This window comes from Thalassophryne amazonica, chromosome 15 (assembly GCF_902500255.1).
Source record: "Thalassophryne amazonica chromosome 15, fThaAma1.1, whole genome shotgun sequence".
Lineage (NCBI taxonomy): Eukaryota > Metazoa > Chordata > Actinopteri > Batrachoidiformes > Batrachoididae > Thalassophryne > Thalassophryne amazonica.
The window spans coordinates 57,486,395-57,508,841 of NC_047117.1; the positions used below are offsets into that span (position 1 = coordinate 57,486,395).

The 22,447-nt window shown below is 40.3% G+C and overlaps 1 protein-coding gene across 1 annotated transcript in view; it reads left to right on the plus strand.

The window, feature by feature from the left end:
* Positions 1-22,447, plus strand: part of nol11 (nucleolar protein 11) — a 59,808-nt gene that overhangs the window by 20,196 nt on the left and 17,165 nt on the right. The window contains exons 8-15 of the mRNA XM_034188834.1: positions 646-722; positions 1,140-1,263; positions 11,174-11,265; positions 11,981-12,046; positions 12,172-12,356; positions 12,439-12,564; positions 12,847-13,083; positions 16,818-16,896. Of these exons, the coding sequence (XP_034044725.1) occupies positions 646-722; positions 1,140-1,263; positions 11,174-11,265; positions 11,981-12,046; positions 12,172-12,356; positions 12,439-12,564; positions 12,847-13,083; positions 16,818-16,896 (986 nt within the window). The remainder of the gene's footprint in view (positions 1-645; positions 723-1,139; positions 1,264-11,173; positions 11,266-11,980; positions 12,047-12,171; positions 12,357-12,438; positions 12,565-12,846; positions 13,084-16,817; positions 16,897-22,447) is intronic.

The window sequence follows — 22,447 nt, forward strand, 5'->3', positions numbered from 1 at the left end:
TCCAAAGTGAACGCTGTGGTGATGCGTGACCGTCGTGTGACTATCCGAGAAATTGTGGAAGAGGTGGACATCAGCACTTTTTCGGCACATTCCACTGTGACAGAAGATTTGGCCATGAAAAGAGTGGCGGTGAAATTCATGCCGAAGCTGCTGACGGCGGAGCAAAAGCACCTCCGTGTTGAAGCCTTCAGGACATGCTGGACTCCGAAAAATGATGCCCACCTCTTCCACAATTTCTCGGATAGTCGCACGACTGAAAAGCCACCGGAAGCCTTCTGAATCTTCCGAATGGCTTCCACCTGGCTGTTGCCCAGCTTCTGGCAAAATTTGATTCAGTAGCGCTGCTGCAGTCGTTCCGCCATTTTCCTTGCAATGAAAATCCACCGAGAGCACAACACACAACCTCACACAAAGGCTGCTTACCAGCAAATGACGCAATCGACAGGCGTGCGAAAAAAAAAAAATGCATCAACCTTCTGATGCCTTTCACTTTTAATTTTTGTGCTTAACCTGAGTAAACACTGAAGTCCCTGTTTGGTGTATAAATTCCTCACAGTTTTATGAAAAGGGGAAAAAATGCATTGGAATGATGGCTTTTAGCAAAGTCCATTATCTGATGTATCCTGAATGCTTCTTTTTTTCCAGACTTCCTCTGCATTTGGAATACCAATTTTCAAACAGTCCAGGCAGGAAAAGAGATGGCTGGAAAAATGTATGGTCAGGTAGGAATGCATTGGATTATTGAATGTGAAGTAAGATGACTTTCTCTGGTTTCATTTGATCAGTAAATTAAACTTGGCTTTACTGATTTTTAGTAGGGGAGTTGTTGTGGTCATAATACAGGAAAAACAAGCCATGTCCATGTGACCCAATGTGGGTGGATGTAGACCTAAATGCCCACTACACACCAAAGTTCCCTCTCCTTCCAGCTGCTCTGTGCTGAAGGAGGAATGTATGGCTTTGGTAGAGCCTCCTATCTGCTCTCCACTGTGACAGGGCTCTCAGTCCCTCCTCACAACTTGATAGCAGTTTACAGTTACAAACACCAAGCAACAACTCTTGCTGTCTGTATTTTCTGGAACAATGTATGCTGTCCTTTTTAATATTTTTTTTTTTTTCCCACTTTCTTCTTGTGGTAGCTGTGGATGTATTCCAACAAGTTATTTATTCCACATGGGAAAACCTTATCAGTTATTCCGTATGAATGTTCCAAGTCGTCCCTAGCCTCAGCTTTGGGGAAATTAAGGCAGGCCAGGACTAAAGGTGAGAATGCACAATTTAATAAGAGGAATCTAGAAATTTACATACAAGACAAGGCTTGTGCTGTAGTAATAATGTGTAATGTGCACAATTATGTACAGTGGGTAAAATAAGTAAGTAAGAACACGTCAGTAAGTATATTTCTAAACATGCTGTTGATGTGAAATTTTCACCAGATGTCGGTAACAATCCAAGTAATCCACATACGCAAAGAAAGCAGACCAAATAAGTACATAAATTAAGTTATGTGGAATAATGTGAAATGACACAGGAAAAAGTATTGAACACCTGAAGTGGAGGTGCAAAAAGGCATAAAAAGACAAGACACCAGCTGAAATCTGTCAGTAATTAGAAAGCAGTCCTGCAACTTGTCAGTGCAAATTAATATCAGGTAGTTCAATCCCAACTGATGTCCTGTAAAAAGATGTCTCATTACCAAAGTTTTCTCTGGGCCCCTCCCCAATCGGACCGGGAGTGACATGTTTAGCCGCATGTTCTCCTTGAATTGCTGGCTGTCTGAGTGGTGTCCAAAAAATGAGGTGGGCTTCATAGATAATTGGCAAAGCTTCTGGGGAAAACCTGGTCTTGTTAGGAGAGACGGCATCCATCCCACTTTGGATGGAGCAGCTCTCATTTCTAGAAATCTGGTCAATTTTCTTAAATCCTCCAAACCGTGACTATCCAGGGTTGGGACCAGGAAGCAGAGTTGTAGTCTTACACACCTCTCTGCAGCTTCTCTCCCCCTGCCATCCCCTCATTACCCCATCCCCGTAGAGACGGTGTCTGCTCCCAGACTACCAATAACCAGCAAAAATCTATTTAAGCATAAAAATTCAAAAAGAAAAAATAATATAGCACCTTCAACTGCACCACAGACTAAAACAGTTAAATGTGGTCTATTAAACATTAGGTCTCTCTCTTCTAAGTCCCTGTTGGTAAATTATATAATAATTGATCAACATATTGATTTATTCTGCCTAACAGAAACCTGGTTACAGCAGGATGAATATGTTAATTTAAATGAGTCAACACCCCCGAGTCACACTAACTGTCAGAATGCTCGTAGCACGGGCCGGGGTGGAGGATTAGCAGCAATCTTCCATTCCAGCTTATTAATTAATCCAAAACCCAGACAGAGCTTTAATTCATTTGAAAGCTTATCTCTTAGTCTTGTCCATCCAAATTGGAAGTCCCAAAAACCAGTTTTATTTGTTATTATCTATCGTCCACCTGGTCGTTACTGTGAGTTTCTCTGTGAATTTTCAGACCTTTTGTCTGACTTAGTGCTTAGCTCAGATAAGATAATTATAGTGGGCGATTTTAACATCCACACAGATGCTGAGAATGACAGCCTCAACACTACATTTAATCTATTATTAGACTCTATTGGCTTTGCTCAAAAAGTAAATGAGTCCACCCACCACTTTAATCATATCTTAGATCTTGTTCTGACTTATGGTATGGAAATAGAAGACTTAACAGTATTCCCTGAAAACTCCCTTCTGTCTGATCATTTCTTAATAACATTTACATTTACTCTGATGGACTACCCAGCAGTGGGGAATAAGTTTCATTACACTAGAATTCTTTCAGAAAGCGCTGTAACTAGGTTTAAGGATATGATTCCTTCTTTATGTTCTCTAATGCCATATACCAACACAGTGCAGAGTAGCTACCTAAACTCTGTAAGGGAGATAGAGTATCTCGTCAATAGTTTTACATCCTCATTGAAGACAACTTTGGATGCTGTAGCTCCTCTGAAAAAGAGAGCTTTAAATCAGAAGTGTCTGACTCCGTGGTATAACTCAAACTCGTAGCTTAAAGCAGATAACCCGTAAGTTGATGCTTTTGATACTGTTGACCATAAAATTTTATTACAGAGATTAGAGCATGCCATAGGTATTAAAGGCACTGCGCTGCGGTGGTTTGAATCATATTTGTCTAATAGATTACAATTTGTTCATGTAAATGGGGAATCTTCTTCACAGACTAAAGTTAATTATGGAGTTCCACAAGGTTCTGTGCTAGGACCAATTTTATTCACTTTATACATGCTTCCCTTAGGCAGTATTATTAGACGGTATTGCTTAAATTTTCATTGTTACGCAGATGATACCCAGCTTTATCTATCCATGAAGCCAGAGGACACACACCAATTAGCTAAACTGCAGGATTGTCTTACAGACATAAAGACATGGATGACCTCTAATTTCCTGCTTTTAAACTCAGATAAAACTGAAGTTATTGTACTTGGCCCCACAAATCTTAGAAACATGGTGTCTAACCAGATCCTTACTCTGGATGGCATTACCCTGACCTCTAGTAATACTGTGAGAAATCTTGGAGTCATTTTTGATCAGGATATGTCATTCAAAGCGCATATTAAACAATATGTAGGACTGCTTTTTGCATTTACGCAATATCTCTAAAATCAGAAAGGTCTTGTCTCAGAGTGATGCTGAAAAACTAATTCATGCATTTATTTCCTCTAGGCTGGACTATTGTAATTCATTATTATCAGGTTGTCCTAAAAGTTCCCTAAAAAGCCTTCAGTTAATTCAAAATGCTGCAGCTAGAGTACTGACGGGGACTAGAAGGAGAGAGCATATCTCACCCATATTGGCCTCTCTTCATTGGCTTCCTGTTAATTCTAGAATAGAATTTAAAATTCTTCTTCTTACTTATAAGGTTTGAATAATCAGGTCCCATCTTATCTTAGGGACCTCGTAGTACCATATCACCCCAATAGAGCGCTTCGCTCTCAGACTGCAGGCTTACTTGTAGTTCCTAGGGTTTGTAAGAGTAGAATGGGAGGCAGAGCCTTCAGCTTTCAGGCTCCTCTCCTGTGGAACCAGCGCCCAATTCAGATCAGGGAGACAGACACCCTCTCTACTTTTAAGATTAGGCTTAAAACTTTCCTTTTTGCTAAAGCTTATAGTTAGGGCTGGATCAGGTGACCCTGAACCATCCCTTAGTTATGCTGCTATAGACGTAGACTGCTGGGGGGTTCCCATGATGCACTGTTTCTTTCTCTTTTTGCTCTGTATGCACCACTCTGCATTTAATCATTAGTGATCGATCTCTGCTCCCCTCCACAGCATGTCTTTTTCCTGGTTCTCTCCCTCAGCCCCAACCAGTCCCAGCAGAAGACTGCCCCTCCCTGAGCCTGGTTCTGCTGGAGGTTTCTTCCTGTTAAAAGGGAGTTTTTCCTTCCCACTGTAGCCAAGTGCTTGCTCACAGGGGGTCGTTTTGACCGTTGGGGTTTTACATAATTATTGTATGGCCTTGCCTTACAATATAAAGCGCCTTGGGGCAACTGTTTGTTGTGATTTGGTGCTATATAAAAAAAAATTGATTGAATTGATTGAATTAAAGTGTCACACAAGAAACATCTTGTGATGGTTAAAGGCAAAGAGCTCTCTCAAGATCTTCACAACCTTATTGTTACAAAACATACTGATGGCATTAGTTACAGAAGGATTTCTAAACTCCTGAATGTTTTAGTGAGTGCTGTGGGGTCATAATCTGAAAGTGGAAAGTATCATTTCCCTATAAACAAGCTGCTTCTCGCAGGATTTCTGACATAGGACTGGAAAAAAAAAATGATCAGAAGAGTTATCCAAGAACCAAGTACCATTTCAGAAAGACGTTCCGGTATTAAATATGTCGTTGCTACGATGGATTTCCATCAGTTGGGTTGCTGTCCTGACGAAAAATCTAAGCTGGATGCAAGATATAAAATTTACCCCATTGACAATATAAGGTTGCGACCAGTGGTGGGCACAGATAACCAAAAAATTAACTTTGATAATCAGATAACTGAAAAGTTATCTTTGATAAAGATAAACCAATAAGCCACCTAAAAATATATCGGAAGTTACAGATAACCGATAAATTCCAGTATTGTCTCTGGTCATTTGCAACTACTAACAAGCTGAATTTGAGTTTTAATACCACGATCGCTTTTGGAAGCATCAAAAGCGACAAAAGACCCAAACAATGTGCCAGCACTTCTATGTTTGAACATGCTGCCCCCTGCTGGAAGCTACACGACTACAGCACAGAAGCACCCTGAAAGCAGCCACAAATCCAGCTCTCTACCACTCACAATGCTCCGGTCAGGCCGAGGTCTTGAAAAATAGTCATACTGACTTATGACTTATGGTTTTGTGTGAATACTGATAGAATAGCTCCAATAATTTTGTCATTTGTACAAAGTTAAAATATAACATATATCTTTTAATGTTGAATAATGCACTAATTCTGAGGTTTTGTAACAAACACAGACAGATTGCAAAGGATTCTGGGTAAACGTGCCTCTGCTAAACACTGATTGATGTTGTAAAATGTGCACTCAATATTGTCTTGACACATAAATGTTGGCTTTACACTGTGCGAGTTTTGGCCCTTTTTCAGATGATTTTTCATTCGTGCGAGAATTTTTTGGACCGAGTTTCATGTTAATCGCGCATCCTGCATCGTGTAGTGTACATGGAGTAACAAGCTGCGTTTAACATCTCGCGACCACCTCCTGATCGCCGATCGTATGGTCGAATGAAAATCAAACCTGTTTGATATTATTCTGGTCTGGCTCCTGAAGAGCTACAAGCATCCAACCGCTTGCACTGTGCATGTGCAAACACCGCAGAGCTGTCTTGTAATGTTTTTTTTTGTTGTTGTTGTTTTTGTTTTTAAACTTGATTTGTAAAAAAAAAAAAAAAAAAATCCATTTGCAAAGCCAAAAAGTTGATTTGACAACCATCTGATATAACCGGGGTCAAAGTAAATAGAACACTGCCATCTACTGGTGCCCAGACGCTTAGTACTTAGGGCGAATACTGCCATGAACACTACTGGCCAGTAGATGGCAGTAGAAGCCTTGAAAACTTGCCAAAACAAAATTCCAGATAATCCGTGTCTGCTGCATTTAAGATGCGTGGAATTTAACAAACGCAAATACAGTAATCTCTATAAACCCAGAGAATATATTCACAAGAGTTTTAGGCACTAGAGTTTAATGCTGCTGTCCGTGGAGCCTGAACAGAGTGTCTGAAATGCATTTGTCCTGTCGTGAACATACTGAGATTACACTATCCTACCCATAATGCACTGCTGGGCACAGCATGTGCTCACAAAACCTAAAAAATTAGCACATTACTTTAAAACTAAAACATACATATGATATTTTCACTTTATAAAACTTCAGACTTGACAGTAATTTTTAAATAATTTGTCCAAAATTAGTTTGGTTAAAATTTGAACCATAAGTTAAAAATGTATGCCTCTGGATGACTTGGGTGATATTGCCAGTGTATCAGTATGGTGTTAAAGAAAATTTTTTTTTTTTTTTTGTGGCCAGTTCTCCTTTGCCTGCAGAGGATAAAGTGGTTTCTTCTGAAAGCAGGTCTCTTCTGTTTGCAGAGGGTAGAACTATACATCTCTTAGGAAACTTTTAACAGGTAGGTGTCAACTGATTTTAAATTTTAAAAATGTTTGCTGCTGTTCAGCTTGGTTTACTACATTATCGGTCTAAAAGTTATCGGATGACAATTATCGGAAGATAATTAGTCCGATAATGGTTTTTAAAGTTATCTAAAAAGATAATCCGATAATGAAAACATTATCTTCGATAATTATCGGATTATTGGAAGTGTGCCCACCACTGGTTGCTTTGTTTGCTCCAGAGCGTGAGGAGGGGAGTTTTCTGAAGCCGAGCTGTTTGAGAGAGAGCTCTCTTCTGCAGTGTTCTAGCTGCAGGTAGCGGCAAATTTCTGCCCGGCTCTTGGGTTCAAATTGTTTGTCGAGCACGGATTTTCCGAAAAATTAACTGAATTGTTCCTGAAAATGTGTGCTGAAAAGTTAGCCACTTCAGCGTCCACAGGGTGTGAAACGCCAGCTCAGTGACAGTCAAAATCTCCATTAAGGTCGTGCGCGTGAGCGTTGATGATGATACATTTAGAAATTTACGGTTTTACAGTTGAAAGGCTTCGTGTTTCTAAAACGTTCGAAGTTTGCGGAGCATGAAACCAGCAGGTGAAAGAGAGATGGAAAGCAAGCGAGATGGCAAGAGAGCGCAAACGAGAGCCAATGGGAGAGAGAGAACTTTTAATTTTTACTCTTAACACTTGCTTAAACATGTTTCCTGTGTCAATAAAGCTCCATTATATTGAAAATCGAGGAGAGAGAGCCAGAGAGGAAGAGAGAGACAGAGAGGGAGAAAGACAGAGTGCTGTCTTTTTTCTTTAAGTCTATAAAAGTGGGGCTATAAAAAAATAAAAGTACTTAATTCTTTGACCAAAACATCAAATCGAGGCTTTCATCTTAGGTGCACCTTCTGGCAAATTGTAGATGAACTTTCTAGTCTCCTTTTTAAGAAAATCCTCATAAAATCAATATTATTAAAGCAAACTGGTTATTATTAAAGTAAACTGGTATCGGATCAGAAAGGTATCTGTATTAGCAGATACCCAAATTCAGGTTTTGGAATTGGATCGAAAGTGGAAAAATTGTGGATTGGTGCATCCCTAGGTCACAGCGTTCAAAAATCGATTTTTAAGAATAATGGTTTTGGGTTTTTTTGTTGTTGTTGTTTTCTCCTTTTGGCAGTGTTTCTTTCTGTTTCTCTGTATTCTGTCTGCACTCTGCTGCAAGAGGAGGGGAGAGGTGCGTTGAGTGTCTCGCAGCGTGGTGATGACTGACACAGTGAGCAGAGTGCAGAGTTTTACAACTACATTTTTTGCTTTCCTTTTCTGTTAGTCTTTGTGAGCGTCTTTGCTGTGCTTAAACTAAAAACATAGCTGTAGACCCACGATGCATAACAACAAACCCCAATCCCCCCCCCAAAAGACGCCTAAAATCTCTTTCTGAGGATTACGTATGGTAAAATGCACTCCTAAAACCTTCTTACATCTCAATCAAGTCGTGCTTTCCACATAAATACCAAAATTCTTGATCGTTCCTGCTCAGGCTGAAAACCAGCGGTATATCCAGATGGAAAGATAGTGTTAGAGGGGACCTGCCCTCCACAACACCCCTTGATTAAATTGATCAAAGGTCCACTTTTGAAGACTTTTTTCATATTACTACTACTTAACAGTAATAACATTTATTGTTAATGCAGGGGTGGTGTAAATGTAGCTAGTCTTCTTAGCATCAGTGCTGAAGGTTCCTGGTTCAAACCCCACCACTCTCACATTTCCCCATGTAATGTGGAGTTGCATCTGGCGTAAAACCTACCAGTACAACATGCGTCTCCACCTCAGCTCTGCTGTGACGACACCGAGTGAAAACAAGGGAGCAGCTGAAGGGACTTACTTTATTATTATTAACAACTAAAATGTTTAAATTTGTATTACTTTTTACTACACAGCAATTCTGGACTAGGTTTAATTGATGAGCCATATAAAAATAAGTTTAGTTAATGCACTCAACCGTCATAACCTGTATGCACGCTCACCATGCAAGACTCCATTGCTGAAGAAAAAGCATGTTGAAGCATGTTTATAATTTGCAGCACAACATTTGGACAAGCCTGTGAAGTACTGGGAGAGCATAGTTTTGTCAGATGAAACCAAAATTGAACTCTGAATGCCATTAGAGATGGCGCAGATCCGATCCAGTATCGGTATCTGGTTCCAATACCAAAGTAATTCATGGATCGGAAATTTCCTGTCCAACCTGCAGAGATTTCCGATCCAGGAGCCATATCTGGGTCTGTGTCTGTCTGTTGTCTGCTGAAATGTCTTCACAAGTAATTCCCTGCTGGCTGCAAAATGCGGAATGGATTTCTTGAACAGCGGCGCGTCTCAATGAGACACGGAGTAATGAGACCTGCCTCCACTCAGGAAATCCCACAGTTTACAGCCAGCTAGCAGGCAAGCATTTAGCAGCACTGTGGCTAACCAACTTTTCCTCACATGTCCACTGTGTGTAAATATTTTACATGACAAACACCGCAAAGCAAGACAGCAACATGCAATGTTTGCAAACTTTACACATAAATTCAGTATTAATTCATAATAAAGACGGTGGACTGATCAGAGCACCACGGCAGCTGCTGCGGCGCCTCCATCATTTCAGAACATCACTAACAAGTCACCAATTATTGCCTTGTTTCTGCTTAAACTGCCTCATTTTTGCTTCAAACTGACTTTAGAATGATTTAAGAGGTTTTACCTTGTCATCTGATTAATAATCCCTTTGATCCCTTTGGGTGTAGAGAGTCCGGCTCAGACGTGCTGCTATGGTATAAAAATGACGCATGAGCAGGGAAGGCAGGGTGGACCAATTTTTAGGAGGGCTGTTCGGTTTGCGGCACCGTAGCTCAAATGCGTCGAAGCGATTGTGCAGGCAAGAGAACGTAGCTACTCTGGTTTGCTGTGTAGGTTAACACTTACCGGCACAACGTCTCCCATTTGCGTTGTCTTCCCTTCTCCACTGGGAACTGAAAAAACTTCACTTTTCGCGACTGCTTAGGTAATTGCAGCCGAAAACTAAACAGTATACCGTTTTCCCATGTGAAGTTATGGGGTGTGTATATTGCTCAATGGGAGCGGCTGTCCCCATAAGTGGTCAAATCCTACGATATCATGCAGGGTTCACATGAGACTGTGCTGCCCTATTAGGAAGAAATACAAATGGTATGGCACTCTGGTAAATCTGTATGGAATAGACAGTTCTCAAAAACTGAGTGGCTGCGCAAGAAAGAGAAGAGTGAGGAAAGCCCAGAAGTTACATATAGGCTTCTGTGGCTGTGATTGGAGAAATTGTGCATAGTGCATGTTTTGCATTTTTTTTTTTTATCCCCAATTATACAGCTTCATGATGAAGTGGTATAGAGGGGATTTTCTTTCACCAAAACATCAAATCTAGGCTTGCATCTCAGATGTATCTTCTGGCAAATTGTAGCTGAACTTTCAGGTCTTCTTTTTAATAAAATTCTCCTCTATACCACTTCATCATGAATCTGTATAACTGGGATACAAAATATCCCTTATAAAATCAACAGTAATGATGATGATGATGATAACATTAAAGCAAACAGAGCTCTGGGATTGGAATAGTATTGGTATCGGCGGATATCCAAATTCAGGTATTGGGATTGGATTGGAAGTGAAAAAATGTGGATCTGTGCATCCCTAGATGCCATAATACACACCATGAATGGCACTGCATATCACTCCAAAAACACCATACCATTAGTGAAGTTTAGAGGTTGGATCATCATGGTGCTTTTCAGCAGTTTTTTTTCCACTGAAAAACTTTATATAATTGAAGGAAGGATGAATGTAAAAATCGACCAGGGTGATGAAGATGAAATGAGGGTGGACATTTCAGCAAGATGGTGATCCCAGACACACAGCCAGGGAAACTCTGGTGGTTTCAGAGAATGAAAATAAAGCTGCTAGAATGGCCCAGCCAATCAACCTGACTTGAATCCAACAGAAAATCTGTGGAAAGAACTAAAGGTCCACGGAACCTTAAATATTTCAAGACTGTGTCGAAGAATGGACCAAAATCACATTTGACCAATGCATGCAACTAGTTTCTCCATGAATAAGGCATCTTGAAGCCAGCAAAGGCTTTTATACGAAGTATTAAATAAATTTCAGTCAGTTTGTTCAATATTTTTCCCTGTCATTTCATTTTATGACACATAACTTAATTTCTGTACTTGCTGTATGTGTTTTTGGTTTCTTTTTATCATTGCATTACTTGGGTTGTTACCGATACCTGGGGAAGATTTCATTCAACAGCACCTTTACAAATATATTTAATGAGGAAAAATGGTAATGTGTTCGATACTTTTTACCCACCGTAATTAGTTATTACTACTGCTTTGACATTAATAATTGTACAAATGCGGTAAGTGCTGTTTTGATTTTTTTTTTTTTTTCCCTCCTAATTGCTGCAGAGCCTAAAGTGCCATTGACTGTACCGTCTTGGAGTAATATTCTGCACGGAGAGAATCTCCAGCCATCTAGAACAGTGGAGTCCAGAAAGACAGTATGTTGGTTAATTTTTATGAGGGGCGTGCCTCCATAGTTGCATGTAATATCTTCACTGTACATCTGCATGCTGCACTCTTGTTTTGGGGGGAGATAGGTCACCTGTTGCAACTATTGCATTGATTAGACCAGAAGATGAGAGCCAATGAATAGGATATTGATTTCATTTGACACCAACTGGTACATTTTGCTGCATCTTAAACATTGATTTTATGGTATTCAGTAATGTGATAAACATTGGACCCTTATAAATTATGTTACATCATAACAGTGTAGCATCCTCATGACATTTTTGCGGCATCCATGGAGTATAGTATATAATATTATTATTGAGTGGGTGTACTTGCACACATTAGTAATGGCTTTAGCCTTTATTACTGAATTGACAAATGTTTGATCCGTGTAGGTCCTTCTACTAGTATAGTATTTATTATGACATGGCACAGCCACATGTGGGGGATATTGTTTTCTATCTGTGTGTGGGTTTATTAGAAGGGTGTAGAACCAGTTTAGGCCAGTTTTAACGGAATAATCGAAGGGCAGTCCAGGTCACAGGGATTTGATTTTGAGGAAAAAGGCACATTACATGTACTGAACATTACTGAAATTTACTGTACATGTACTGAAATGTGTTGGCATCCAGGGCGGTGACAATCCAGTGTAGTCTTTCAGCAATGACATGCTTTATGGTGCACTCTCTCTCCCCCATACAGAGAATAACACGAAGGACCCAGTCAGTAGCTTCTGTGACATTAGACCAAGTTCTGGACCTCAGTAAGGTAAAACATGACCCAGCTCAAATTCTTTAACATTTTGCCATTTGTTGATCGTCTCTGTGGTGTTGAAATGTACAGAATCCAGAAAAAAATTTGAGTTTACAAAATATTTTAACTTGGCCATACAGGCGGCACCAGTAGATGAGGTCTTGAAAGCAGTAGAACATTTCCTGTCAAAGACAGATTTGCAGGATCTGCAGTCCTCAGTGGGCCAACTCGCCTCAGTCCTCGTGTCCCGGAGCCTGGCTGATCCAGGCTTCTATGCATCCAGAGCTCTGGCACAGCTCGTGTGCTCACAGTGCCTCTGTCACAGGTCAGTAAGGGAGAACTGGGTCAAAAGGAAAAGGAACGACTTGGATCATGTGAGAATGATTGACCTCTTTGATCTCCATCAGTGTGTGTCCTGAACTTATGCCGTTAGCCCTGGAGAGGAATGACTACTACTTGTGTCAGCTCTGCCTGCAGTTTTTTCCTGACATCCCAGAAGCAGTCACCTGTACCTGCCTCAAGGCCTTCATCAGGTAAACTTAAGTCCAAATTCATGTAAGCTGAAATCCAAGATCCTATTCTTTTTTATTTTTGAACATAGTGAAGGTACACATTGTCAGTGAACTCTGTGATGCAGCAGCTTGTCTCTTCATCTGTATGTTTTTAGTGATCAACCTTTGGTGGGCCTGGTTGATTTGGTTTGTTTGTTTTAAACAATTTGAGGACTGACTTGAAAAATGTAATTGACCTGGATTGTTTTAATACAGAATGAACCTAGAGCGAGTTGTCCTTTCTTTCTTTCTTTCGTTCTGCAGTTTGTCTGATGATAGTGCAGCGATGGTGACCCTTGACCCTGACAGTGTCTCTTTCATGGAAACTTTAATGGAAAGGAGGAGCGGGCAGGATGGCATGCAAAATGGTTTTAGTCCCACTTCCTGTCAGGATGACTGTTCAAATGATTTAAGCAGAAAGACCAGCGCAAAAGATACAAACATGAGTTCAGCTCAGCCAAATCTGCTCTGTCCAGTGGGGCTGCATAAAGCTGTTCTGCTGTATCCTCCCAGTGCACAGTTACAAAAACGCTTTCACTGAACAAGGAGTCTTATATGACCCAGTATAGCGAAAACTAATGGTGGGGGCACCCAGACAAAGTGACCAGGATCATAATGCAGTGATGTGCGTATTCCAGGAATTCCTGGAAGTCTTTTATTTTTATTTTTATTTTTGTCTGTGGCAACAGTTTCCTGATTATGGCTGTTTTCTGGAGCGGTCCAATTCGGCTTTCAGGCACATAACAATGTATGGCTTATAAAATCAGGTGGAAACCTCTAAGATGAGACACCATCATGGTGGATACGTAGTCTCACGTTTTCATGTCTTCATTCCAAACATGCAAGCCTGAAAAATAAATGTGTAGCGCAATCCTATTTGTCGAGAGCCACCAATCATACAGGTAGCGCCCAATGAGAGACGTAGTTCCAGATTTTACAGAGAACCATGTCAACCTTGTTGTGTTGAAACTGCAAAGCAAATCATGAATGGAAACTTTGTTAGGTAGTGAGATGATTTAAAGTGTGACATTTCGATTAAGAATAAATTCACGTGGCCTTGGTTAGAGAGAAGGACCAAAACGGCAACCTTTTTACACATCATTTATAAAACTAACATCCCCAGCAAGGGGTTCATCTTATTATATCGTACTGTTGACGGCACAGGCAGCAATATTCTCTGTGAATTCGTTGTCAGTTGACATGATCCAAGTTATTTCACACAAATCTATTAAAATCTGTCTGTGGGATTAATTTACTTAAAACTCTCTACATACAAACTAGATATGTTAGTCTTTTCACTTATCATGCAAAATATGCATTTTATGGCTTCTTCTGTTACATGGACATGAAATGTTCATGTTAAAAATTAAACATTTAACATGCTCTTAGAAGTGAAATATTGACGTGAAAAATGTTTCTCATGTCACAAATTTTAAGTAGTCCAGAAATGCTTATGTCTGCAGTGGGCAGGAAAATCCATGTTACGAGGGTAGGCTGAAAAGTTCTAAGGCTCCCCAAGAAGGAGAAATGCCATTTCAATAAAATGGCATGCATTAAGTTAAACTCTTCTGATGACTGTGTTATTTTCTTCCAGGTTGTGAGGTAGTTTGTGGTTCATAGCCAAGTTTGAATGTGCATGGTAAACAGCAAAAATGGACAAAATCTGGCATCGCGGTGTGATTAAGTACCTGCATAAGAAGGGGTTAAAGCCCAAGGACATTCATGCGGATATGGTTGCTACATTAGGGGATGAAGCTCCTTCCATATGTACAGTGCAGAAGTGGGCAGCTGAATTTAAGACTGGCAGAGAGAGCCTTGAAGACAACCCAAGGTCTGGGCGGCCTGCAACAGCCACAACCCAGAAAAACATTGACCTTGTTCATGAAATGGTGATGGACAACAGACGATCAATGATTAATCAGCTAGCAGATGCTGTGGGAATATCCCGTGAGAGAATTGAACACATTCTGCATGAAGAACTTGGAATGTCAAAGGTGTCAGCTCAGTGGGTGCCACGTGTTCTGACGCCTGATCAGAATCGCACCAGGCTAGTCATGTCGAAGGCATACTTGGAGCAATTTGACGAGGATCCAACCAATTACATGGAACGTTTTCTTACCCAGGATGAGTGTTGGGTTCACCACTTTGAACCAGAGACAAAAAAAACAATCAATGCAGTGGAAACACCCAAGGTCACCACCTCCAAAGAAGGCCAAGGTCGTTTCGTGTGCGGGGAAGGTCATGGTTTCAGTTTTCTGGGATGCCAAGGGCATTGTGTTCGTGGACTATCTTGAAAAGGGACAAACCATAAATGGACAGTACTATTCTAACCTACTGAGACAGTTACGCGAGGCTATCAAAAAGAAGCGACCAGGAAAGCTGACGAAAGGGTTGCTGTTCCATCAAGACAATGCCCCAGCTCACAAGTCAACAGTGGCCATGGCCACTATCCACGAGTGTGGATTCGAACTGGTAGATCACCCACCATACTCCCCTGACTTGGCACACACGGACTTTCATCTGTTCCCAAACCTGACAAAAACTTGGCTGGGAAGCACTGTCGGAGCAGTGATGAGGTGATGGCTGCCGTTGAGGACTATTTTGACTCTCAAGATGAAAGCTTCTATGCCAAGGGAATCGAAGCACTCAAGCACCACTGGAAGAAGTGTGTGGAGTTACAGGGAGACTATGTAGAAAAATAACCCTGAATTTGTTCAATTCGACAACTGCATCATAGTCAGCCTTAGAACTTTTCAGCCTACCCTTGTATTTGCTTTCCCATTTATATAAGTAACTAAGAATAAAATCAGTGTTTTTGAGAACTGAAAGTGATATTGGCAACTATTGAGTGGTAGACACAGCTTTACTTGTTCACATCTGTAAGTTGTGCTTGTAAGGAGAAATTTCATCCTTCCGTACGTCCTTCCAGGAAACTTTATCTTCAAACTCAAGAACCGTAAAACTCTCAAAATCAGCAATTTTATACATGAATACTGGGAGGTCAAAGTTCTGCATGCCATACATTAAAACAAAATCATGCATTTTTGACATTTATATAAATGGCTTTTTCTTCTTGACACTGAATTTTGGGTTTCAAATCAGAAATTAACTTGAAGCTCTGAAACGCTCACATCGCCCAATAGATGGTGACAAATGCTGCTCAAATGTGCATTATTCATTTCAGAATTTAACTTTTGGTGAAAACAAGATTGGCTGCCAGGCAAAAATCTACTTACATTTGTTTCCCTTGCCCTTATGAGCAACTTACTTGTGCCAGGTTTTATTTTTATTTGTGTTAACACTGTCAGTTTTGTTGTAGAAGCACAACTTAAGTCAAATGTTTGGAAAAGTGTAGAGATAGAACTGTAACTCACTCATGCACACTCATCTTCAACCGTTTAGTCCAATTAAGGGTTGCGGGGGGCTGGAGCCTATCCCAGCAGTCATAGAGTGCAAGGCGGAGTACACCCTGGACAGGACGCCAGTCTGTCACAGGGCCACATATAGACAAACGAACACATTCACACCCGCACGCACACCTACGGACAATTTTAAAGTTACCAATCCACCTAACCTTCGTGTCTTTGGATGTGGGTGGAAGCCGAAGCACCCAAAGGGATCCCACGCAAACACGGGGAGAATGCGCAAACTCCACACAGAAAAGCCACAGGTGGGAATCAAACCTTCTCGATGAGTCAACAGTGCTAACCACTAATCCACTGTGCTGCATCAGTCCAAGACAAATACATGGTTTTATGAAATGGTAATATACTGTATTCAAATCCATGTTACAGACTGTGTATTATAGGCCCATCATTTTGCCAATATGTGAAAACATGTTTTTATGACTAAAATAAGCAAGAAAATGGGACTGAGAACTATCTCTCATTTAGCTTATGTATTGCACCAGTTTGCGCCAATTTCAAAATTTTCTGGGGGAGATCCTCGACACCCACCTCTAGGCAATGAACAAATTCCCCCCCCCCAAGAGCCACTCCCATATACTTTATTACAGTCTTTTAAATGTACCTTTGATTTGCGTAGCAAATCAGATCCTTTATTACCTTGAGTGCTTAGCTGCCACATGCACCTTTGGTGTTGGTGACAAGAAGTGTTATTGTGTAACAGGTTGTGGCCAAATTATGAGCACAGCAGCATCAAGAAAGTCCTTAAAAGAAACTGATACTTCAATTGCCATTAAGTGGAAGCATGATGCCTTAACGTAGTTTGCACAGCAATGAGGTCTTGCAGACAGCATTCAGCAATACTTTCCTCCTTCCTCAGCTAAAAGACCTGACGACCCAGCAAGTTATGGTGAGTAGCAGCTACTTCTGTTTGTGTGTGTATTTTACTGCAGTGATTTAAAATTTTCCAGATGTTTTTTTTTTTTTAAACAAAGTTTATTTATTGGAAATATTTTTACAACAATGCCACACAAAATTTTTCAGACATTTTTATTTTTTTCCTAAACAAACCCCGCAACATATAACCCCGTGCCAGACAGGTATAAGAATGGTATAAATAAATAAAATAATAGTATATATGCATATATAAATAATAAAATGAAAAAGGAAAAAAAAACCCGCACAGTTAAATCACAGAAATAAGATACATTAATGGAGTGAAATACAACCATACCACCAATTCATATGTAGCACATAGACTTGTCATTCCCCCGTTACATTTCATGCTATTTGGTTTGCTTCCACCGCTTGAAAAAATGTAATAAAGGAATTCCAGATTTTATAAAATTTTTGGACTGAACCTCTTGTTGGTTATCTGATCTTCTCCAGTTGAATGTAATATAAGACATCCTTAACCCAAAGTCCAAATACAGGAGGTTGTGGCTCTTTCCAATTTAACAAAATTCTTCTTCGGGCTAGTAGTGTGCAGAAGGTCACTAGATTAGCCTGTGCCTCAGTGAGCCGTAAACTATTAGTTACTCCGAAGATTCCAACAAATGGGCAAGGAGCCAGTGGTTTACTACTTATCTTGGAGAATACATCAAATATACAGCTCCAAAAAATTTTGTATTGTATTTTTGAACAAGTCCAAAACGTGCAATAGAGAGGCAGGTTCTTGCTTATAGCGATCACAAGTAGGATCAAGCCCGATTCTAATCTTACTTAGTCTGGTTTTAGACCAGTGGAGGCGGTGCACCACTTTGAATTGAATCACAATATGTCTAAAACAAATTGAAGAGAAAATTCTCTCAATAATGCTTCCCCAGGTCTTGTCAGAAATCTGTTTAGTTAACTCTTCCTCCCATTTGCACTTAAGTGACTGTAATGTAGTCGTCTTGTATCTGTTAAGCAGTTCATATGAAGTACTTATGATGCGTTTGGCATTTGGTTTTAGCTTAAATATGTCATCCAAAAGAGTTGGTGCAGGGCAGGATGGGAAGGAGGCTGTATTACATGAAATGAAATTTCTAAGCTGCAGGTACCTGTAAAAAATGTGGCCTTGGTAGGCCAAATTTAAAGACCAGTTGTTCAAAAGAGCTGAAGACATTGTCACTGTAGAGTTGTACATTGAGGTTATACCACAGTTAATCCATATGTTGAATGCGTCATCTGTCAATGATGCTGCAAACATGCAGTGTCTTTGAGGAGGCGCCAGTAGAGAAAGTTCAGACAATTCAAAGTGCCTTCTGAATTGGTACCTCAGTTTGAGTGAGTGAATAACAAGTGGGTTAGATGTAAAGTTGGAAATAGGTCTTGAAAGCGGCAATCTCGTACAGAGTAAGGACCATAATGACACATGTTTAACAGACATTTTCTCCAATACTGCCCATGATGGTAGGTCATCATTACCTTGAATCCAGTGCAACATTGCCCTGATATTGGAGGCCCAATAATAAGTTTGGGAGCGCCATGCCACCCGTGCTCCGAGGTTTTTGTAATACACTTTGCTTTAGTTTTGGTGGTTTCTTATTCCAGATAAAAAAGGATATTAGGCGATTTATATTAGTGAAAAAAGATTTTGTTAGAAAAATAGGTAAACTTTGGAATAAATATAAAAATTTGGGAAAGACGGTCATTTTAATAGAGTTTAAGCCCCGTTTACACACAGACGGTAAGAGCTCCCGGAAGTGTCCCGGAAGAGTTTTTGGCCGTCTTAAGGATCACACGCCGTTGTTAACGCAGGCACTAGGGGGCGTGGCTTAGTTCCGGCTTTACCGGGAATCGTCGAAAAAATTATTCAACATGTCGAATAATTCCAGGAGCACTCCCGGAGACCTCCCGTGACGACAACGCGAACAACGGCGTTTGATACTTTTTAATCGCCGTTTCATCCTGCCGCTTCCTGTAGTGCCGCAGTTCTCATCGCACCGCGATGACCAATCAGGGACTGAATATGTAGTGACGTGGAGATGTCTGGAGTTTGAAGATGTGAACATGTCCTGTATCTGGTAGCAGCCTGTGAGCAGGACTTATGTCTCTTTTGTCCTTTATTTTACAATCATGACAGTTTTTGGAGCGAGCAGCAGCACCACAGCAGCGTGGAGCGGAGTTTCTTTTTATTTTTATTTTACGTGCGTGCGCGCGCGAATCGTCCTGGAGATTATTTTGCTTATTAGTTACACAGCTGTATAATAAAGCAAATGGTGACTGGTTTCTAAACACAATTATGACAGAGTTTTTTGGGGGAAAGAGCGAGGAGCAGCCCCGCAGCAAACAGCAGCGGGGAGCGGAGTTTCTTTTTTTTTTCTTCTTTTTTTACATGCGCACTCTCTGCCCCTTTCCACCGCGAAAACAGCCGGAACTACCGCGAACTTCGGTCTTCGTACTACTCACCGACAAAACCGTCTATGTGTAACCTGGGCTTTATTCTACCACTGAGCGAGAGGCGCAACAACTCCCATCTTTTCAAAATCCTGTTTCATCTTTGAAAGCAGCACTTGATAATTGCATTTATACAACTTTTTATGATTCTGTGTAATCCATATTCCTAGATATTTGAACTTATTGTAACTAAGTTTAAAAGGGGCAAATATTGCTGACATGTTCTCAGTCTTTTTACCAAGTGGCATCACTTCACTTTTTTCATAGTTCACTTTATACCCAGATATTGGTCCAAAGTCCTTGAGTAAACCTAAAACTTTTGGAAGACATTTGGATGGATTAGAAATAAACAGGAGCATATCATCAGCATATAGCGAGACCTTATGTTCTGTGTCCCCACAATGTATGCCTAAAATATCAGTACACTGTCTCAACGCAATGGCGAGCGGTTCAATCACCAGAGCGAAAAGAAATGGTGACAGCGGGCATCCCTGCCTTGTCCCACGCTGAAGTTGAAAATACCAAGATAAATTGTTATTAGTGCGAATTGCTGCTAGGGGAGAGGAATATAATACCTTAACCCATGAAATGAAATTATTACCAAACCCAAATTTTTGTAATGTATAAAAAAGAAAGTCCCATCTCACCCGGTCAAATGCTTTTTCAGCGTCCAGCGAAACTACAGCCTCAAGTGTATCATTATTGGGTTAATCATAAATCACATTTAATAAGCGTCTAATATTAAAATAGGAATGTCTATTCTTAATAAATCCAGTTTGATCAGGTGAGATGATGGACGGCATAACTTTTTCTAAATGTGGGGCCAGGATTTTAGCAATAATTTTAGTATCCACATTCAATAATGAAATTGGGCGGTATGAACTGCAATCTAAATGGTCTTTGTCTTTTTTAAGAATAAGAGAAATTACAGCTTGTCTCATAGTTGGGGGCAAAGAATGTGTTTGGAATGGTTCATCAAATGTGAGTTTTAGTAGTGGGACAATTTGAGGGGCAAACCTCTTATAGAATTCGGATGGAAACCCGTCGGGACCCGGAGCCTTGGCTGATTGCATACTCCTCAGCGCTTTTTCAATCTGTGTGGGAGAATGGCTCCTCCAACATGTTTACAGCGTCTGCTTCCAGCTGAGGAACATCAGCCTTACTGGAAAAAAATGTCAAAATTTGAGTTGTTGGCTGTAGTTGGGCAGCTATACAATGTTTGGTAAAATTTCAAAAAACTATTGTTTATTTCCACATTGTCTGTACATTTAGTTGCTTGATCATTTGTTATTTCTGGTATGGTTTGATTGGCTGTTCTCTGCTGTAACTGTTGAGCCAATAGTCTACCTGTCCTCTCTCCATGTTCATATGAGCAACTTTGTGATTTATATAGAAGAAATTCAGCCTGTTTTGTGGATAGAAGATTATATTCTGTTTGCAGCTCTAGTCTGTTTTTATATAATGTGGGGGTAGGTGAATGGGTATATGCTTGATCCAGTTTAACAGTTTGATCAGCAATTTTATTGAGGCACTCATTTGCGATGCGTCTTTGTTTTGCACAGAACTAAATTATTTGGCCCCTCAAATATGCTTTGAGTGACTCCCAAACAGTTGAGTGAGACACATCTGGGGTTTGATTTATGTCAACAAATTGGATTTGAGTTTATATAAAGTTTGTGAATTCCTCATCTGCAAGCAGCAGTGGGTTTAATCGCCATGGCCGATAGTTAGTGGGCATTCAGAAACTGCACTGAAAGAACCATACGGAAGTGATCAGATAACCATAGCCTTGTAGTCACAGTCCTTAACTAAAGGTAGTAGTTTTTTGTCCAAAAATATATAGTCAATTCAAGAAAAAGATTTATGAACATTAGAAAAAAAAGGAGTATTTTTTTGAGGTGAAATTTTTAAATCTCCAAACATCTACAAGCCCATACGTATCAAGGAAAGAGTGAACTGCACGTGCTGATTTTGACATTTGTGCCACCATCTGAGTGCTGCGATCCAGAGTTGATAAAACACAGTTTAGAGCCCCCCCAAAGATAATATTATGGGATGCCATATTTGGAAGTCGTGAAAAGAAATGATTGAAAAAGTTTGCATCATCCCAGTTAGAAGCGTAAACATTTGCCAAAACTAGAGGGAACCCGTAAAATTGGCCTACAACAATAATATAACGCCCGCCTGCATCTGCATCAACCCTTGATACCACTTGAGGTAATCACATTGCTCCCGTAGCAAATCCTCTGGTGCTCAGGCTTTAATCACATGCTTCTTGATGTACTCCATGGGGAGTGCGGCATCTACAAATTCCTCCCCGTTGTGCGTAATGTGGAGCCGAGCTGGAAACAGGATGCCGAACCAGACGCCTGGTTGATCACGAAGAAGTTTCCGGGCCTCAGTGAAGGCCGCACGGGCCCAAGATACTGCCGCGGTGAAGTCAGGGAAGATGGCAACAGGCAGATTTGGGTTTGTGTTGGAAAGTTGATTGCACTCCCCCTCCCCCTTCCCCCCAAAAAAATCTAAAATGAAAAGGGCTAACATTTCCATATTTTGATGATAATCTGTTTAGACCAAATACCTTCAAGTTTCTTCCTCACAACAGTGGTTTCTGTGTTGTAGCTGACTTTTCATTTTGGTTCTTGTTTAATTTTCTGCTTATAACGATAAAGCTAAAGATCAACTTTATTTATCCTGAAGTAAAGTATTTTGCCAGAGTACAGAAATGGTAAACAATGGTTTGGGATTAGTATATTAAAAATAAACTGATTCACACACTCATCTTCAACGGCTTAGTCCAATTGTGATAACTTTTTTTTTTTTTTTGTATGCATGACTACCTTTTGTTGTTATAGCACTGCTGAATGACAAATGTTGCAGATAATGAGTTTCAACAAATTGTATTAAGTAATTCTGAGACCCACAGTCTCTATCGGTTATGGGCTCATCACACCTTGATGATTTAGCCAGTGTATGCTGATTTGTGAAAAATTTTGGGAATGAGCTGGCTACGTTGAATAACTTATGCAGCTATCACACCATGACTATTTAGTCAGTATATGCCGACATATCAAAAATGC